The sequence below is a fragment of the Tachysurus vachellii genome, chromosome 1 (assembly GCF_030014155.1).
Source record: "Tachysurus vachellii isolate PV-2020 chromosome 1, HZAU_Pvac_v1, whole genome shotgun sequence".
In the NCBI taxonomy this organism is placed as follows: Eukaryota; Metazoa; Chordata; class Actinopteri; order Siluriformes; family Bagridae; genus Tachysurus; species Tachysurus vachellii.
In genome coordinates this window covers 36412521-36431801 of record NC_083460.1, presented here as the reverse complement: position 1 = coordinate 36431801, position 19281 = coordinate 36412521, and the positions used below count along the sequence as shown (strand labels likewise).

The window sequence follows — 19281 nt, the reverse complement described above, 5'->3', positions numbered from 1 at the left end:
ATTTCTAGCCATTTGTATTTAATCCACTATACAATTCAATTTTTGAAAAAGATATCCCAGTGCTGTACACAGCTTTAGCTTTATCTGTCATCTCTATTAGACAGTAATTAAGTGTGACTAGAAATGTGCAGTGTATTGAAACCATCTGCGTTTAAGACGCTCTGAATACATTTAGCTCACTTTGTGGAATCCCCTTGAGGACCGGCTCTGTGAGCATTAGACAACATGCTGAACATTTCGTTTTATGTGCTTTTGTTGTCTTGTCAGCGGCTGCTGATCGAGGGTTTAGTTTAATATTCATCCAGACAGAGAACAAAACAGAAGGACAGAACAGACACTGAAATAAAATAAAGGATGAGAAAGGGATAGATTTGGAATAGTCAAGCAATTTATGTGGAATGACAGAGACTGATCTTATATCTGATGAACCCCAGAAGTATAATGTGAAGGATGAGATGTAAAGAAAACTGAGAAAGTTTCTGGACATTTTGAGACATTCGTCCTGTGTAATAAATGCAATACAAGTAAATGAGTAATGAACAACAGCCTGTGTCTAAATGGGAAAGTGACTCCCCATGACCTTTGACTCCACGCTGTGACCCCCAAGCGGAAGGCCATTACCTGGGCGAGGGGGCCCGGCGCCCAAGTCGGTGAGGGGGGGTGCCAGGGCCAGAGGGAGGGGGAGTGAAGGGACACGGGGCCTTTGATAGACCGTTCGAACTCCAGCCCCATATACGACTAAGTCAGGAACAAGGGGTGATGCAGGGAGAAAGAAAAACAAAGAGAAAAAGGAGAAAGAGAAGGAAGGAAAGGAAAAGCAGAGGAAAACAGGCTTGCGTGTTAAAAGGTCAACATAACAGTTATTGTAACAGGATTAGTATTGTTACAGCAACAGAGGTCCATAACCAAACATGGCATCTGCTCAATCGTGTACAGTGACTTAAGTATTCACACCCCCGAACCTTTGCACAGTTTGTAATCTTTGAACCTGAAACAGAAATGGATTTATGTAGAATTAAATATGGTTGCTTCTTTGACTATTGCCCTCCTGGTAATTGACATTTGGGGACACACTCTGATATGTGGTTATGCTGTATTCTTTTGATTTTATAATCATAAATTTAATGATTTTCGACCAAATTAAGTCTATTTCTTATCAGGCTGGAACAATACAAAATGTGGAACATGTCAAGGGAATGAATACATTCCCACAGCGTATGTTAACACTTGGTTTACAGACTATGGCTTTGGTAATTGTTTATGGATTCTGTTTCACAAGCAGAAATGCATGCAAACGGTTGGAAATAATTAGTTTAAAGGCATTCTGACTTTGTACTTCCAGAATGTTCTTGGGCTTTTACAGCAGTGTTGAAGTACCTGGGTGAGAGGCCTCCATGAGAGCAGTTTGTGGGGGACGTCAGGGGACTGGTGCGGGAACCAGAGAGTCTTGGAGGCATACGGCCTACTGTGTTGCTCGGCGAACTCTAAAACATGAAGAGAGAAACAAATGAGAGTTTGTTACGGTGTGAACAAATCCATGAAAGATCATTTTTGCTCTAGAGGATCATAATTCTGCAAATGCTTATAAATTCTAAGATTCTGCACTTCATTAGGGTTTTTCACACTTTTTTTTCAATGAATTTGCATATTTGCAGTGTCAATATCCATGCTTGGATAAATACATGTGACAGCTTCTAATAGCATTTTGTCTCTTGCTTTCACTTCAGTGAGAAAAAACAATGTCTCTTGTTCTTGTTCTCAGAACCTTTAATTTGGCCTTTGTTAGTTTTGTCACATAGTTGACCTGGAATTCATTGAGTTCCAGCTTCTGTTTTCAGTGTCACTTCCATGATGTTTACTGTTTTGACTTCTAACACTACCGAGCCGTTTTTGTTGTGTTGCTACGTCCTGGTTTTGACGTTATATGATTGGTATATTGCTAAGCATCTATGCATAACCTTCTAACACTGCATCTTTTTCACACTGTACACATTTGGCATCACAATGTTTAGTTAACTCTGCAATTGTAGTGATAACCCAACTTCTAAATTACAAGTGTGAATCATTCCCAGAGTTAAGTCTAGTGCAAAAAGCCTTACTGTATAATAATCTTCAGGATCTGTTTGATATAAATATTTCAGAAGGCATAAATTTGGCGTACCGTGGCAGCAGCATTGCTTGAATTCTTCAGGTGATTATGCAGAAGTTTGGTGGCTCCATCCTGGAAAGTTTTAGGCAGCGCACCCAGGAGCATGGTGAACTCTGGTGTGTTCAGCTCGAAGAGGGAGATCAGGACCATCTGAGCAGCCTGCGATACAAGCACAGCGTCCAGTGAGACCAGGACTACAAGGGACGTAAACTGGTCGAGGAGTTGGAGGAAGTTTTTTACAGATGCTTTATACCATAGCTAAACTTGTACAAGTATCCTAGGGTGATACTTGAAGCAGTAATATACAAATATGAGAGAAATTAGAGAAAAAAGCAACATAAATTGTCCTAGAAAAGAACTGGCTCAAAATTAGCTGTCACTTGCTTCCGTCAGTAGAAAGACAGCTGATCGGTGCTCCTGAAATATCGAAACTTCTACAACAATGCTGTACAATTTTTGATTCTGATTGGTCAGAAAATGTTGGTCAATTTCTATAACAGGAAATTCTCTTAAAATAGTTGATTACTTCAAATCTCAGGTTTATATTAATGCTGGTATCATTATCGTTTCTATAGTAACAATTTACTGACATCATTTAATACTTAAGTAATAAACAGATCACACATCAACATATCATTGATTATATTCAATGTTATCACATTTGATTTCTTATGTATACAATTTCCTTAAATTAAACATAGTCTTAAAATGATTGTCTTAGATAATAAAATTATGCATCTGTAAATAAATAAATAAATAAATAATAAACGAATGTAGAACTGCAGCCACGGAAGGAGACAGATGTTAAAACCATAGAAAGATCTGAAGAAATGGTTAGAGACATTTCCGGGCATGCATGGCGCATTGTACGAGTCCAAAGCGACAGAAACATTAGATAGTGACAGGTTCCCAGCAGGGCAGAGTAAGAATTATACATCTGTGGATATACATTAAGGACACCTGTACACCTTCTTCCCACATTCAACAGATAAAGAGTCCTCAATAAGAAGAGTTATCCATAGGAGCAGCTTCAGAGACAGAGAGAGAAAGAGAGAGAGAGAGAGAGAGGGAGAGAGAGATTGAGCCGGGTGTGGTTCACGCACCGGTCATGCAGGTTTAAAGCAAAACTTAGACTACCTGCTTACATCTCTCCTCCAGGTTGCCCTCCACAGGGAGGGGGGTGAGTGAGCTGAGCCTGCCTGCCAGCTCCTCACTTACCCAGCTGTGCAGGGTCTGACACACACACAGGTACACACACACAGTCAGAAAGGTTGCTTACATTTATCTTGCACTAATACTCACTGGCTGTTTAACCTGGCATGAAGGTCACTTTGGAGGTAGAATTACTGACTAGACATGAACTAATTTAAATTAATCAGCTCCACTCTGGACCAACAGTGGACCACCTGATAGACCTGATATGTACGAATATGGCCATGTTTCTATAGTCGAGCCTGTGACTCATAACCAGGCTGTTTGCCTCACACCTCAAAGATCCGGGTTTCGTTTCCCATCGCCACCCTGTGGGCATGAAGCTCAATGCATGTTCTCCCCATGTGTCAGGCTTTTCCTCCAGGTTTTCTCTCACAGTACTTCCTTGTATTTAATTGTACATATGTGATTTTTTTAAGCTTTTACCTGTTGGGAAAAAGGCTACTACAGCCTAGCTGTGTTTATAATTACACTTTTCCAAACTAAATCCAACATTTCATTCATTCATGCATTCATTCATTCAGCAACAAAAATGGTTCTTATCAGGATTTAAATAAAGATCAAAAGTTTTGAAGCTTAGTGGTGTTGATGTGTTCACCACGATTACAAGTCATGTGACCGTGGTGTAGTTCATTTATAACCTTCATGTATAACATTTGTATAACAGTTGTAGAACAGTTGTGTTCATTTGTGAAAGTTGAACAGAATGTGTAAACTTTTTTTTTTAATTCTACTGGCTTTTTGTCGAGAGAACCAAAGTGATGCTAGCTTTTAGGTTGGCCTAAAAAAATCTGTCATCCCTGCAGCACTCTATATAAGGAAATTTCTTCTTTTTGGGGACTAATAAAGGGAATTGAAAGAACAACACCAGCCCTGGAGTTAGGTGTGTCAGAAGGTTTAAGGCTGTGTTTTTTAAGCTGTGTTTTATTAAAAGCTGACTGAGCAACTCAGTCTCTAATCTCTAATGACCTGCTACTGGCTTTTGATCAGGGTTGTGTCTCTTTGCTAGTTTTACTTGACCTTAGTGCTGCTTTTGATACCATTGACCATTCTATACTACTTTATAGGCTAGAACATGTTGCTGGTGTTAAAGGGACAGCTCTCTCCTGGATCGGATCTTATTTGTCAGATCGATATCAGTTCGTAGACCTAAATGTTGATCAGTCTATACAAACTAAGGTAATGTACGGTGTTCCGCAAGGTTCTGTTTTAGGCCCATTGCTTTTCTCCCTATATATGCTACCCCTTCGTGCAATTATTCGTAATCATGGTATTGGCTTCCACATTTGTTACGCTGATGACACGCAGCTATATGTTTCAGCTAAGTCAGATGTGAGACACCAGCTTAATAAGACTGAAGATTGTGTGAAGGACTTTAGACAATGGATGCTTACTAACTTCCTCCTGCTTAACTCGGATAAGACAGAAGTGCTTTTACTAGGTCCACAGGCAGCCAAAAGTAAGCTTTCTGATTACAGAGTAACTCTGGATGGTCATTTTATTACATCATGTGCAGCAGTAAAAGACCTCAGTGTGATTATTGATACCGGTCTCTCATTTGAAGCTCACATAAATAATACAAGGGTAGCCTTCTTTCATCTCAGAAATATTGCTAAGATAAGAAATATGATGTCATTACATGATGCAGAAACACTAGTTCATGCATTTATTACCTCTAGGTTGGATTATTGTAATGCTTTACTGTCTGGATGTTCCAGAAGGAGCATAAACAAGCTCCAGTTAGTCCAGAACCCTATCTTATCCTCATTGCATTGCCTTCCAGTCAAGTTTCGCATTGATTATAAAATACCATTATCAACCTATAAAGCACTTAATGGTCTCGTGCCACAGTACCTGAGAGATCTTTTGTTTTTTTTTATGATCTGTCACGCCCACTTCAGTTACAATTATGGAACAGACTTCCAATTAGTGTTTGGGACTTTTTTTAGTGTTTGGGTATTCAGGTCCAGGCTAAAAACACATTTGTTCAGTCTAGCTTTTTATGAATAGCTTTTTCCAGGTAAAGGAGTAGATCTGGAGGGTTCATAAGCATAGTGTTTGGTGAACTGGGATGTCTGGATGCTATCGGCTAACCACCCTCACAAGTCGCTCAGGTTTGCAGACTGAGGAGTGGTGGGACGCTTTAAATCCCAGGAAGCCCTCATGTCTGTCACGGCTTCTGGCTCTAGCCTTTTAATTATGCTGTCATAGTGAGTCTTGCCGGAGTCCCTGTCTGCTCTCTGCACATAATTTACATTGTCCATAACCTGATCACAGTCATGCCTAACAATTTTTCTCTCTCTCTGTCGAGCTATATATGCCACTCCGGAGCTCCTAGTGTTCCGAGTTCTTTTCCCCGATCATCTCTTCTTACGGAGTGACTTCCTCAATCCCGATGTTCTACCGCTGGCTAGAGTCTCATCGCCTACTTGTCACCTTGCCAGGGATTGATCTGCATGGTTAGCCAGTGTCTCATGGGATTGTTGTGGATGAAGCCGCCGGAGACTGTCATGCCTTCTTTTGAACCAATGTTGTGTCAGGCAGCTATATGGTTTGGTCATTATCAGCAATCAGGTCTGTGCTAAGCTCAGAGTTTGCGATGACCCATTAGTTCCTCAGGAGCTCTCGGTTGCATGATTTAAACTGTTGTAGGAAGCACATTATTTACATTTACACTATCTACTATAGAAAGTCACCCAAATGAGGATTGGTTCCCTTTTGAGCCTGGTTCCTCTCCAGGTTTCTTCCTCATATCATCTTAGGGAGTTTTTCCTTACCGCCGTCGCCTCTGGCTTGCTCATTAGGGATAGGGATAGATATATAGTATTTTAAATTTTAAGTTAATCTTTTTTTAAATTAATTTAAACTTCAATTGTATATATTCAATTATTTATTTTTATTCTTATTTTTTCTTCTTCTCATTATTACTATATATATGTATTTCCTTTTCTCTCTCTTCTGTTTCCATACTTCTGTAAAGCTGCTTTAAGACAATGGGAGATTGTTAAAAGCACTATACAAATAAATTGAATTGAATTGAATTGAATTAATCGATGTCTCGGTGAAGCCACATTGGAGACAACATACAGTTCGTCTCGGAGTACAACTGATGATTATTGTGTGCAGTTACAGCTGAGCAGCTGTGGTGGAGCACAAAAGCTTTTGTGGGAAGCTGTGTGTTTTCTGAGAGATGAAGGAAAAGCCCTCACCTTTCTGACATCTGAGCTCTTGGGTTCTGTGGTCCAGGTGATGATACGGGAGACAGCCAGGCGAGTCTCACTGGAGTTCACAAAATCACTGGGATCCATTTGCCGGGCCAGAGACTCGATATACTTCAGAATGGCCACCTTCACCTACACGACAGAGACAACAGAGCTAAGAAACTAGGAGTTCAATATTTAAGAAGGATTCTTCTATTCCTCAATTACTGAATAATATGCTATACTATTTAAACAGAGCACAAGCTTGTAATGTAAAGTCATTTTTACTGTGTGAATGAATTAACAGTTAATTATTTTGTTTTAAATGTAATTTACATATATATTATAATGCAGACTCCCTCATTCGCAGCGTCTCCACAAAACGTTTCAATGTGGAGCTTATAGAAAATGGCCTCAAACACATTACGATAAAACAATTACGATAAAGTGTTCAATAAGCAATTTCAGTTGTTAGTAATAATGTTCACAATGAAAAAAAAATCTTCCATTTTTAACCTGCTTTGACAAATGCACCCTTTGACAAATCAGCTAACAAGTTAGCTATAATACACAGAACAATACCTATTCTTACATTGTCTGCAAGTACGCATTTATATTTTATTTTGCACATCTATATTTGAATTTGCACATCTTTACTTTAATTTGCACACTTATATTACAATTTGCACATACAACTGTCTATTATTTATATGTTCATGTCTTACCATTGCTACATGTTTACACTGTGGAGCTCCTGTACTAGAAAAAATTCCTTGTATGTGGAAACATACTTGGCAATAAAGACCTTTCTGATTCTGATTTCTGATAAGTTTTCACAGAAAAATCTCTCCTTTTCTGGAGGAATACAGCTTCATTTTTAATTCATTCATCATGAAAGGAAAGGGTTTATTATCCCGTTATATAAATTCATAATTTTTATACAAACTACAAAATTGTCATTTTTATTTAGCCCTAATGAGCAAAACCAGAGGCAGTGGAAAAAATGAAAAAACAATGAGAGGAACCAGATATCAGGAAAAAACAATGGGAGGAACCAGACTCAACAGGGAATCCATTCTCATCTGAGTGATTATAAATTTTTACCCTTCTGTAACTGTGTACTGTAAGGAGAAATAGTGCAGTAATGTTAGTTTAAAAGAGTCCACCAACCTTGAGGTTTGGAGTTTGCGTCTGATCGACAATGAAGCGCATTAAAATGTTGAATTGCTGATCGTAGGGAAATGAATCCCTGTGAAATAAAGAGAGGGAGAGAGAGAGAGAGGGAGAGAGAGAGAGAGAGAGAGAGAGAGAGAGAGGACACAAGGCAGTGAATGAAACAAAAAATAAGACATGAAAAAAATTTAACTAGACTAAAAATGTGCCAGTTTTTTCCAGTAGAATTCAGACCTGGTGACATCGAGAGCTTTCTGCACTTTGGCCTGCACTGATCCCAGAAGATCAGCGCCCATCTTCTTCAATAGCTGTGTGAGGAGCACAAAGAGCCAGTCCTGCAGATCCTCCCTGTGCAGCACAATGAAGTCCACCAGAGTTTCTAGGAACATGCTGAACACCTGAAGGTAGAAGGACAAGCTTGATCATTCATGACATACAAAACCCAATATTACACCAATAAATGACTGATTCACTGAACAAACCCAGAATGAAACTACTCACTCTCTGAAGCAGTGATTCACACCAACACAAGGCCATGCAACAACAACAACAAAAATAAATCTGTTAGCCTCAAACAACATGCACATCATATTACAGCAGATGAATAAGTTTTCTTTCTTATGTCAGATTTTTAAAAGGATGTCTTTATTTAGGTGAATCACCTTGCTGTGAGGGTCAGCGAACATCCTAGTGAAAATCTCACACAGCCTCTTGAGTTCCACACGACTGAAAGACAAAAAAAGACCCAAAATATTAAAGAATCAGGGAGAATCGCATTTCACTCCAGTTTTTGTGGTACTCAGGAATTATACACTTTGTTCATCTGTATTATTTTGACAGATTTACAAACAAGGCTGACCGGAAGGCGAAATACAGTAACATTGTATTTATTTAATCTATTTAATAAAAAGAATCAATTGGTGATTTGGAAATGAAATTTACACAATTTTACGTACATTAGAGCTTTCCACACTGGAAATAGATCATCCTGGTGTAACATCTGTGGTAGACATCCATCCTACCAACCACGTAAAAAGAACGCTCTGCTGAATACTAAACCCTGCTCATTTCCTGTCTGTCTATATATTTCTAACCATGCAAAGCCACTGTTCCCTTCCTGTCTTGCTAGCTTACCCTGTCTTCCCGAGCACTCTCCAAGGTTTGTTCTACGCTCCCTGTTTCTTTGGGTGATTATGGTTTTGCTTTGTTCGGCTGATCGGACTATCAGCCTTATGATTTGGATGTGTATGATTGCTCTACCTAATAACCTTCCTGCAAATGTATTCTCAAGCTGTCTAATTGACCGGTCCGTTACACCTGGGTCAACTGTAAACCCCAGAATTCTGGGATATGTCTTTGGATATGTCTCTGTGGTCAAGCACCAGTTTGTGTTTGGAAGGCGGAGCAGAGAGAAGGGAGCGGTAAGGATCACACCTCAGCACCTGTGCTGAATTTCACAACGATTCTCTGCCAAAACTTCTGAACTCTCTACAATCTTGTTTCAGGCTTCACACTGCTCATACTTAACCTGGGATTAACAACTAATCCTGACTTTTCATAATCTGAGATTTACAAATTCCTGTGATATTGTTTAACTAGATCAAATTAGCTCTCAGTGAACATGGCCACAAATTATTCTCCAATTTCCCTGAAAAAAGTAGCTTTCTGATTGAGTGAATTTTATTTTAGTAGTGTTTAGTCTGACCACTTCTTTAGCCAAAGAAGCAGAAAAGCATAGTTTTTCATGTGTCTCCAGCTAAACCATAAATATTGTCACTTCTACTGCAGGTTTACTTGTGAGAGGAAAATATAAGTAAGCAGAAAATTGAAAAAGTTAATTATCTTTTAATTATTTGCATGTGTAGAATATGTCGGTACTGGAGATTGTAGAAAAATACCACCTCATCAAATTTGAATCTGTTTTAAATTCCTCATGGGTGCATTTATTTCCGTACTGTAATACTGTGGATATTCCCTTTCAGGATATAATGAAGGCCTTAACAAGGGCATTAGTTCACTGATACACATCTAATGTAGGATCTGCATTTTCTGCTTGATATCTCTAAACAAACCCTGAACTAACCTGAGGGTTCTTTGGCTCTTCAGAAGGTTCTGGAGGCCCAGCAGGCCTTCTTTCCTCTCGGACCAGTTGGAACTGGCACAGTGGTTCAGGATCTCGGCTACGTCCTCCGTCTGACGCATGTAGTGCGGCACTCCTCCGTTCCGGGAACTGTAGGAAAGCTCTGAACAGGCGCTGGAGGCATCGCTGTTAGCATCATCATCTGAGTACATGCCTGGGGACTCGTGCCAACGCCGTATGGGCCTCCGCTAATGAAACACAAAGTGCAACATGACACAAGATATATATAATAACGCTGTACTGCTTGGTAATAACGTAGCACTATGCATGCAACTGCTTTTTTGAGGATCTGTCGATGTTGTATGAGGAGAAAAGCATGCAGTGGAAAAGTGAATGCAGTCATTAAGCTTTAAAAGCTGTTACCGCACTAGAAAGACCTTTTATACCACAGCGCTGTCGATGTCTCGACTCTGATTGGTTGATTCATTTTCTGTTACAGCAGTGAATGTAATTTAAATCATGGGTTCATATTTATATGATTGTTTTAAACCCCTTTTAAACCCCTAAAATCATCTAATTGGACGTTTTCAATCAGTGTAAACAAATTATTTTATCACTACAAGTCTGATATAAAATAAGTCAGGGTTCTGTTAGCTTTCAGTGTGAGATGTGTTTTTACATCTGTTTATAAACTTACACCAAATTTAAGTGGTTAAAGATAACACTTTCAAATTTGAGCTGTTTATGAACAAGCACTCGGGGTGTCTCAGAGAGCAGAAATGGGTTTGATATCATTTACTATGAACATAGAAACATTTGTGTGAAAATAAAGGAAATAAAACAAATCCTGAGCAGGTTTTGTGATATAAGAATAATTAATTTCATTATCAGCATGCAGAGATATTTTATTCTTTACTTAACTGCTCCATAAGAATCTACTGTGAGTGACTTTTTGTTAGTATGTTCTGTGACTCTAGAGATGATGAAGATGAAGATGAAGATGAGGAGAATATACAGGTTATACATCAAGAAAAAAAACCCAAACCTTATTCCTGGAGTCTCCTAACAGCTGATGAGAGTTAAGAGAGCCGAGAAGGGAAAAGCAAAGACAGTGACATGTCAGGATTTTTTGTGTCCATGTTTTCTGCCTACTTCTGGTGTTAGCAGCTAAAAAACTCGACTATATATTATGTGTGTGGATTCTGAACAAGGCCGAGTACTGAACGCAGTCTCACCAGAGCATCAGCCACTGCTGCCTCCACCTCCATGCCTGTATTCAGGATGCGCATGGCGTTGACCGAAGCAGAGATCCGTGCCTGATGGATCAGCCCAAAACGGTCTGTGAGAAAGAGAGAGAGAGAGGGGGAGAGAGAGAGCGAGAGAGAGAGAGAGAGAGAGAGAGAGAATTATTGTAATTTATTCCTGTTAGGCAAGATGTCATTTCAGAGCTCTATTCTAACTGTGATTCAAACTGCAGCTGAAGTGAAAATTCCCCATGACAAGCCCCTCCCCATGACAAGCCCCTCCCCAATAACATGCCCCATCAAGCCCCACCCCATAACAAGCCCCTCCCCACAAATAGCTCCCATTAAACCCCACCTCATAACAAGTCCCTCCCCACAACAAGCTCCCATCAAACCCTGACCAAAACAAACCCCTCCCCATAACAAGCCCCTCCCCTCATCTCATTCAGTTTGACTATTTAAAATTTCTATATTACTATATTTCTTAGATTATCTTTACAATTTTAGGATCGTTATTCTAAAATAAGGAACTTTCAAAATGGACAAACTACACCAAAAATGTAGTGAACAAAAATCTCAAATATCATCACAAAATATAAAAAATAAAATAATAATAAAAAAAATGAAGGGCTGTATACATGTAACAAAAATTGTACAATGATCCGAATAAAAACCAGTCCAAAGCACAAAAATATTAAATAATTTCAAACAAATGTAATGTTTGTTCTACACTCAATGTATCTATTTCTACTGATGAAATTACTGCAGTTTTAAAGTAGAGGTTTGTAGGCAGGTAAGATTTAGGAGAGATTTACAATAACACTAAACTGTAAACTCTCAGTAAACAGTATTAGAAAATAGTTTTCATTTAAATAATAATTTAAAAACAAATAAAGACCACAGTATCATGATGATAGTTTGATGCAAGCCCAATGCTGTTAGTAAAAGCTTGGTTTTATTTGCTTAATTATTTCTATTTTGGGTAAACTGGACCAGTATGTTTAACAAAATATTGTAGAAATAACCACCAAAGTGATAGGTATAGGGATTGAGAAAACCTCTTCTTTAAAGCTCCAAAAATTAACAAATAAATCATAAACAATAAATAGATAGATCCAGTGACACATTTCCAAAAAAAAAAAAAACTAAAGTCAACTAAATTCCATAATGACAGTAAAAAAAAATATACATACATATACAGCACAAAAGAAGCAAAATTAAATATTGCAAAAAAAAACAAAAAAAAAACAATTGCACACTTCACACCTTGCAAAATTTTTCGTTCATTATCATGAATGTCTAATTAGACTATAAAGGCAATAGTTATGTTATTTATTCCAACAAAACTGAGGTGTGAAATGTGTGAATTGATGCTCTGTGGCTCCCCCTGTCAGGGGTTCGGAGCCTCTCATGCCGTTCACCTGTTTGCAAAGCGTCGCCGCTGGTCAGGGCACTGGTGGAGCGCGAGTGACGCCGAGACACTGATCAACAGGAGAACCAAATACAGCTGAGAATTCAACTCTTACACTGAAGCAATTGTTCGATTGTTCATAAATATACAAAGATACATTCTGGGAAGACAAGACAGAAAAAAAGACTGGAACATTTCTCTGGAGTTTAGTTAGACATTCAGAGTGTTTTGAATTACAGCATGCAGAAGAAGAAGAAGAGGTGAAGGAGAGAGGAAGGGAGAGGAAGAGTTGCTAGAAAAAAGAGGTGTTTACACATACAGTACAGCGACTCGCAGTGATAAAGCAAGCATTCGTTTTTCCTGTGACACAAGCGACAGTAACCGATGGCCACTAGATGTGGGCGTGTCCAGAAACATGAAGAAGATGAGAAAAGTTTGATTTTATGCAAATATGGAGCGATGTGGTACAGCAACTACCAATGAGAGTGAAGAAAGTAGAGCGCATGTGGCACCCACTGAGAAACATTATTACTCTGTTAACTACTGATGACGTCATAATACAGAGTCTGGAGCCTCGCAGTGAGAAAATCACTGTATGTGTGAATTTGGTACTTATAAAAGCTATAACATTCAAATGAGATGGATGTTGATATCGCTGCTACAGGTCTGTCAGAATTTGCAGGGAAATGTGCGTAAACCTGCATTCTGATCGGACGCTTCCTTTAATCTGTACATTGTACAAAGTTCTGCTCTGAGTTATGTGTAGAAATTTGTAAATTTGAAAGTGTGAAGTGTGTGTGTATGTGTTTGTGAAAGAGAGAGTGTATGTTTGAGAGAATTAGTGTGTGTGTGTGTGTGTGTACGTGTGCGTGCGTGTGAGTTTATGTTTGAGAGATTTAGTGTGTTTGTGTGTGAGTGTGCGTGCGTGTGTGTGTGTGTGAGAGAGTGTATGTTTGAGAGCATTTGTGTGTGTGTGTGTGTGTGTGTGTGTGTGGTGTGTGTGACTCACCAAGGGGAGTAAAACCCCGTGCAGGACTTGTGTCTCTGCTGCTCTCCCTGCTCGTGTCACGACTGCAACCCTGACTCATACTGGGCCGTGGGATACGACTACCCCGCACTAACAGCCCCATACACACATACAAACGCACACAGGCATGTCCGAGCAGCAGGAGAGAAAAGGTGAAACAGTTAAGACAGGACAAAGGAGAAAAGAGAAAGAAGGTTAAGTGATTTCCAGATGAAAAGAGAGAAGGTATGAAGTAAAGGGGATGCTGTGGATTTGTCCCTGTACCTGCTGCTAATATCATAAAGACAACCCTGTACTCATCCCAGGATTCTCAGACTCAACACACTCAATAGTGCTTGAGTTTACTCTTCTACACCTCTACATTGATGACTTAGAATCCCACTATAGATGACGCTTCCTCTCAAGGTTTCTTCCTCATTTTCCTCTGTCACCTCTGGAGGTTTTCCTCGTCTCTGTCATCTCTGGCTTGCGCAAATAGGGATCTAAATCTAGATCTGGATTTCTGGACAGCTGCTCTGTGTCTATTGTTAAAAACAATACACAAATGAAATAAAAATAAAAATAAAACTGACAGGAACTCAGTCTCAAAGAATTCTAAGGCTGAAAAATGAAAAATCTCTATGTTCATAATCATCTCATGATGGTGAACTGCAGTGAGTCTCAGTTTGTCCTGAAATAAAACGTCTGTCCAGATAAATACTCCATAACTCTGTTCACAAAAAGTCATTTCAGGCAAGCCAAAAGAAACCTATGAATAATAAATCATTTAAAATAGTAACAAGTGAGCGTGAGGAAGCAAAGGCTTCACATTGTCAAGGAATCTGTAACTCAACTAACAGAGGAAACATTCAGTAACAAATTCTAAAATACTTCACAAATAAAGTGCTGTTGTTAAAATGATGGTGTGTTTTATAACGATCCTATGATTTGCCCATTAAACAAAAAAAAAAAACGGATTATGGAAATGTTTCCACTGGTTTAAGAGCGGAACCATTAAGCAATCAAAAAATTAGGTCACCAAAGGTCAAAGAATTATTGAAGGAGTATGAAACCTGTGTGAATAATGCAAAAGTCATCACTCAGTTTAATGCGATTTCCTATAAATAATTTCTTCCTTGGAACATTGATTCATGACTGCAGAATTAATTTTCCGCATTAATTCAACTACCGTGTTCCGTTCTCTTACAAAGTTCATTTTCATAATGTTTGCACTTAGGGGGCTTTTACGTACACAGTGTTCAGTCCATTTGCTCCTTCCACAAGCAAGTTGAGCCAAAGGACAGAGCTGTAGTACTGCGGAAATGTGACATGTTCTGGTTATTTAAGCCAACAACAACAAAGAAAATACACACAGCATCTGAAACCAGAATATCTTGAGGAAACCCGGAACACATGGAGAACATGTAAACTCAAAGTAGACAGGGTGGAGGTGGGAATTGAACCTCCAACCCCGGAAGTGCGAGGATATAATTTGAGAGGTGGATATAAGAGGACACAGGATATAATCACAAAATGTTTTTGTATACATCTATACATATCAATCTTTTTTTTTTGCCCTTGCCAAAGGCTTGTTTTCGTTTCCATCACAATATTTCTGATCAGTGAAATAAAGATAAACGTATGTGTGGAGCTGTACACACCTTTAGCCACTTGTTCTTCTTTTGAGTTTAAGAACATGCAGTGTGAAATCCAACCAAACCAAATAGTAAACAAAGTAAAAGAATCAGTTTGGCTCTGATTCTGCAAACATGTGTGCAGGAACCTGGTGTCAAAACTATATCCAGGACTGGAAAACATTTTCAAATTCATACAACATAACAATAATCCTGTGGGTCCTGTGTGCATGCTAACTCACATTCTGAGACAACAAACAATCTTTGTGTGTGTGTGTGTGTGTGTGTGTGTGTGTTTCTCTCACCCTGGCCGGAGCGACCCGGGCTGCTCTCTCGGCTGCAGCCTTGACTGCGTGGGATCCTACTGCGCTTCTCTGCCTGGGTCACAGAGGACATCTTGCCATAGGACTGACCAATAAGCTTCCCTGGAGAACTGGAACGACTCCCAGCTACACACACATACACACAAAGTGATGCCGAGAGAGTGAAGGAGTGAAACTTTAGTAAATGTATCTATAACATCTCACAGCAGTATAGTGTAATAATATAACACACATACATTTAGTACAGTAGAACATGCAGGATCATGTTTACACAGGAAGTCATAAATCATAAACAGAAATCGAACAGTGACGGACATCAACGTGGCATTAAATAAACTTAAAAGAGAAAAGGGAGGAACTGTACATTTAGGTGATGGGGTGTTATAAATCATGCTCTAAGTGATCAGAAAGTCTGCTGTACCGTGAGTCTTACCACCCGCTTGGTTTGCTGATCTGGATCCTTTTGTACAAGCAGCACATGGGGCATTGAAGGGCATCCGGTTACATAATGACCATGAAACTACATTACCCAACATGCATTGGGCATGTCATTATATTTGCTTGTACCACAGCACAGTTAAATTTTCTATAAGAGAACGTTATATAAGAGAATCTGTGACAAAACTTATATTAATGATGTTTATGATCTTCTTTTGAATACATTATTGTTTCTATAGCAACAAGTTTTAGAAGGAGTCTTCAGTGTCATTTTCGGTACACATCCTTACAAAAAAGCTAAAATGTAAATGATAAGATGAATTAATTTGTTTTGAGGATGTTCCAGATCTATAAATGTAACTATTAACAGATAAAAAGGACATGTTTTGCTGTGGTATAAGGAGAATAAAATACCTTGTGACATACTGTTATAGGAAAATAATCCATTTCACGGTGGTAGCAGTAACTCCACTTTATTTTCCCATAACAACACTGCGCGTCATGTTTTATTCCTTACATAAAACATCTCTGATTGTTGCCATGGGCAACAATACCAAGCATGCCGGTGTTCATGATGGCACATAGTAAGCGCATCAGATTTCTTACGAACCAGCAGTTCTTAAATGATACCTCGTTAGTGAAAATAATGTGAAATGGTTTAGACTTCATTTCATAATTGAACTCTTGCATGACCTTGTCAGGACTTTTTCTCATAACTATGATGACAGAGCATTATTTCCAAAGAATAAACAGAACATCTAGTGTGTCTGACTGTGAACTCACGTTGTGACTGTGACACCACTTTCGCTCTGCTCCGCCCCCGACTGTCTGTAACAGAGGCTCCGCCTCCAGCGCTGCTGCCTGAACTCTGTCTCCGTGTGCGTACACGACCTAGAGATATAATGACAGACACAGTGGATGACATGCACAAAGTTTCTTTTTAACATTTTTTTAAAAGTTTCAATAAATGTAAATTGGGATTTTAAGATGGAAAAAGCACTGGAATCACCTTCTGTACAAAAATGCACTAGCGCTTAAGAAAACACGTTTACAGGACACATACAGCAACTGTAAATGTAACTAATATGGAACTTTCTGTAGATCAGTCAACTTAATGCAAATGCTAAAAACTGATGCATTATGGCCTTTATAATTCTCATATCTTTACACCTTCTACTGATCCTTTTTTCCATAGCAACAGATATGCAGTAAGTAATTTAATACAGATTACAATTTATATATTATAACAACAGATTACTGGTGCTCTGTAGGAAGAATAAATATTGGGATTATGTTTATTACCAAATGTTACAAGGACTGTGCCAGTTTTGATAGCACCTGGATCGATATAATTAAAATTGTTAAGATAAGATTTCAAACAAACACTTCATGCCCTGTACTACTGAATAAACACACACACACACACACACACACACACACACTTTTAACTGAATCAGCACTCCTATAGAAATGAAATGTCTAACAGATAGTACACTCAGTTTGGAGTTCACTATCAGACTCCATGCAGGTGATCCATGCAGACGTTTTAATCACAGCTTATCAATCACAGCAGGTCAATCACATCACATTCATCACATATTATGTATAGTTTTTATCAATCACTTTCAATAACATCTCATCAATCACAGAGATGCCCAGCTCTAACAAACTTGATTCATCTCATTTTTTTTAGCTTGAAGCGTGAATTAGGTGAATCGATTAAATCAGCTTTGAAGCAAGTAAATCAGATGTGAATCAAATGAATCAGAAATGAATCATGTGAACTGGGCTTCCCTGAATCATTAGTACATGGGGACTAGCACAAGATGAGAGACAGAGAGGACAGCACATACTGTAGAACCCCACATAGAACCCAACTCCACACACACACACACACACACACACACACACTGTATGACAGAAACCTTACCCTCCACATTACCAGGAGTTGCATCTTTGGCAAATAAAAGGCAAATGAAAGGCACAGTATTTTGTTATTATTATTATTATTATCATTATTATTATTATTATTATTATTATTATTATTATTATTATTATAACAACAACAACAATAATAATAATTATTATTATTATTATTATTATTATTATTAGTGCTATTAATGGTCAGTGCTATAATATAATATAAAACAAAACTTGCTGGATGCCATTACATACAAGTATATAAAAAGATTATTATAGATATTTTCAATATATTATTAGAAATATATTGAAAGCAATATGTTTCACTATAAAAGGAGGAAATGTTGCATGTATTCTTATATTCTACATTACACTCAACCCATAAAAGGCTTTAAGGGAGAGTTTATCTGAATAAATAACCCTCATTTTACACATCTATATCACCAAAATACTGCCGACATATTGAATGTCCAAAGTTTGTTTCCTTTAGTTTGCATAAGAGCTTTGAGGTTAATATGGCTAACGAGTAATAAATGCTAATAGCTAACAATTTAGCACACCAGTTATTTTAGGAAACTCAAGTAAATTTCACAATATTTGGATGAGCTTGCAATTTTTAAAAATGACTGCAGATTTGGGCCACAATGTGTCATGTGGCATCATCACAGTGTGCATTCAGCCAAAGTGCTCTTCAATTCACTGTGAACATGAGTACAGCTATCATAGGAAGTAACTTGGAAGTGCATATGCTGTTATGCTGCATATTCACTGGTAAAAGTTTAAAAGAAACTGTGCTTGCAATTTCAACAATTTAAGTCATTTTTCCTCAAAAAAGTACAAAAAACGCAAGACAGTTTCTTGCAAGTTGCACCAAAAATTTTTGGCCAGAAAGAGTATGGGAAATCCTGGAGAAACTGGCATACCTCAATCCTGCCGGTCTCACACCATGTCATCTCATACACACTCGCTCATGTGTTTTATGGTATGACGCACCGCTTCAGTAGAAAACTAGAGAAACAAGCGCTTAAGATTTTTCTCTGTCCTCATAATCCCTCTAAAGCTGTGACTAACAGTTCCAGGATCTAGAGGTGATTGCTCTTTAGCTGTAGATGGACAAAAGCTTTGGAATAGCTACTCCTATCCTCACCAAACTTTAGTTTCTTTGGCATTTGACCAGCCATCGAGATGTTTTGTATAATGACTGTGATTATCATTGTTGTTATTATTACTATGATTAGTTTTGGGTCTGTATTTATTGTTTTAAAGCACTTTGTTCAACCTGAGCTGTTTTTAATGGTGCTATATAAACAACTGTGACATTGAAATTGACATCAACGAATCATGCCTAATCATAATGAATGACTATATTGTTGACTATATTGAGGGTAAAAAAGTGTCTACATTTAGGATTGTACTATAAACAAATATAACTGTGCAAGAGAACAGAACAAAGAGTCTCCTAAGACTAAGAAGCACTGCAATGCAGATTTT

The 19281-nt window shown here is 38.3% G+C and overlaps 1 protein-coding gene across 10 annotated transcripts in view; it reads right to left on the bottom strand.

Moving 5' to 3' along the window:
* LOC132856155 (CLIP-associating protein 1-B-like) overlaps positions 1–19281 on the bottom strand; it is a 72051-nt gene that overhangs the window by 8016 nt on the left and 44754 nt on the right. For 2 of the 10 annotated variants that reach the window (XM_060885613.1, XM_060885673.1), the window contains 14 exons: positions 16654–16761; positions 15415–15558; positions 13479–13586; positions 12480–12539; positions 11050–11153; positions 10860–10883; positions 9818–10062; positions 8397–8460; positions 7969–8132; positions 7732–7810; positions 6571–6714; positions 3287–3382; positions 2162–2308; positions 1378–1484 (listed from right to left, as the gene is read on the bottom strand). In XM_060885613.1, the coding sequence (XP_060741596.1) occupies positions 1378–1484; positions 2162–2308; positions 3287–3382; positions 6571–6714; positions 7732–7810; positions 7969–8132; positions 8397–8460; positions 9818–10062; positions 10860–10883; positions 11050–11153; positions 12480–12539; positions 13479–13586; positions 15415–15558; positions 16654–16761 (1594 nt within the window). Of the gene's footprint in view, positions 1–621; positions 739–1377; positions 1485–2161; positions 2309–3286; positions 3383–6570; positions 6715–7731; positions 7811–7968; positions 8133–8396; positions 8461–9817; positions 10063–10859; positions 10884–11049; positions 11154–12479; positions 12540–13478; positions 13587–15414; positions 15559–16653; positions 16762–19281 lie in introns of all 10 variants that reach the window. The other 8 variants (XM_060885681.1, XM_060885622.1, XM_060885629.1 and 5 more) reach the window with 8 other exon arrangements.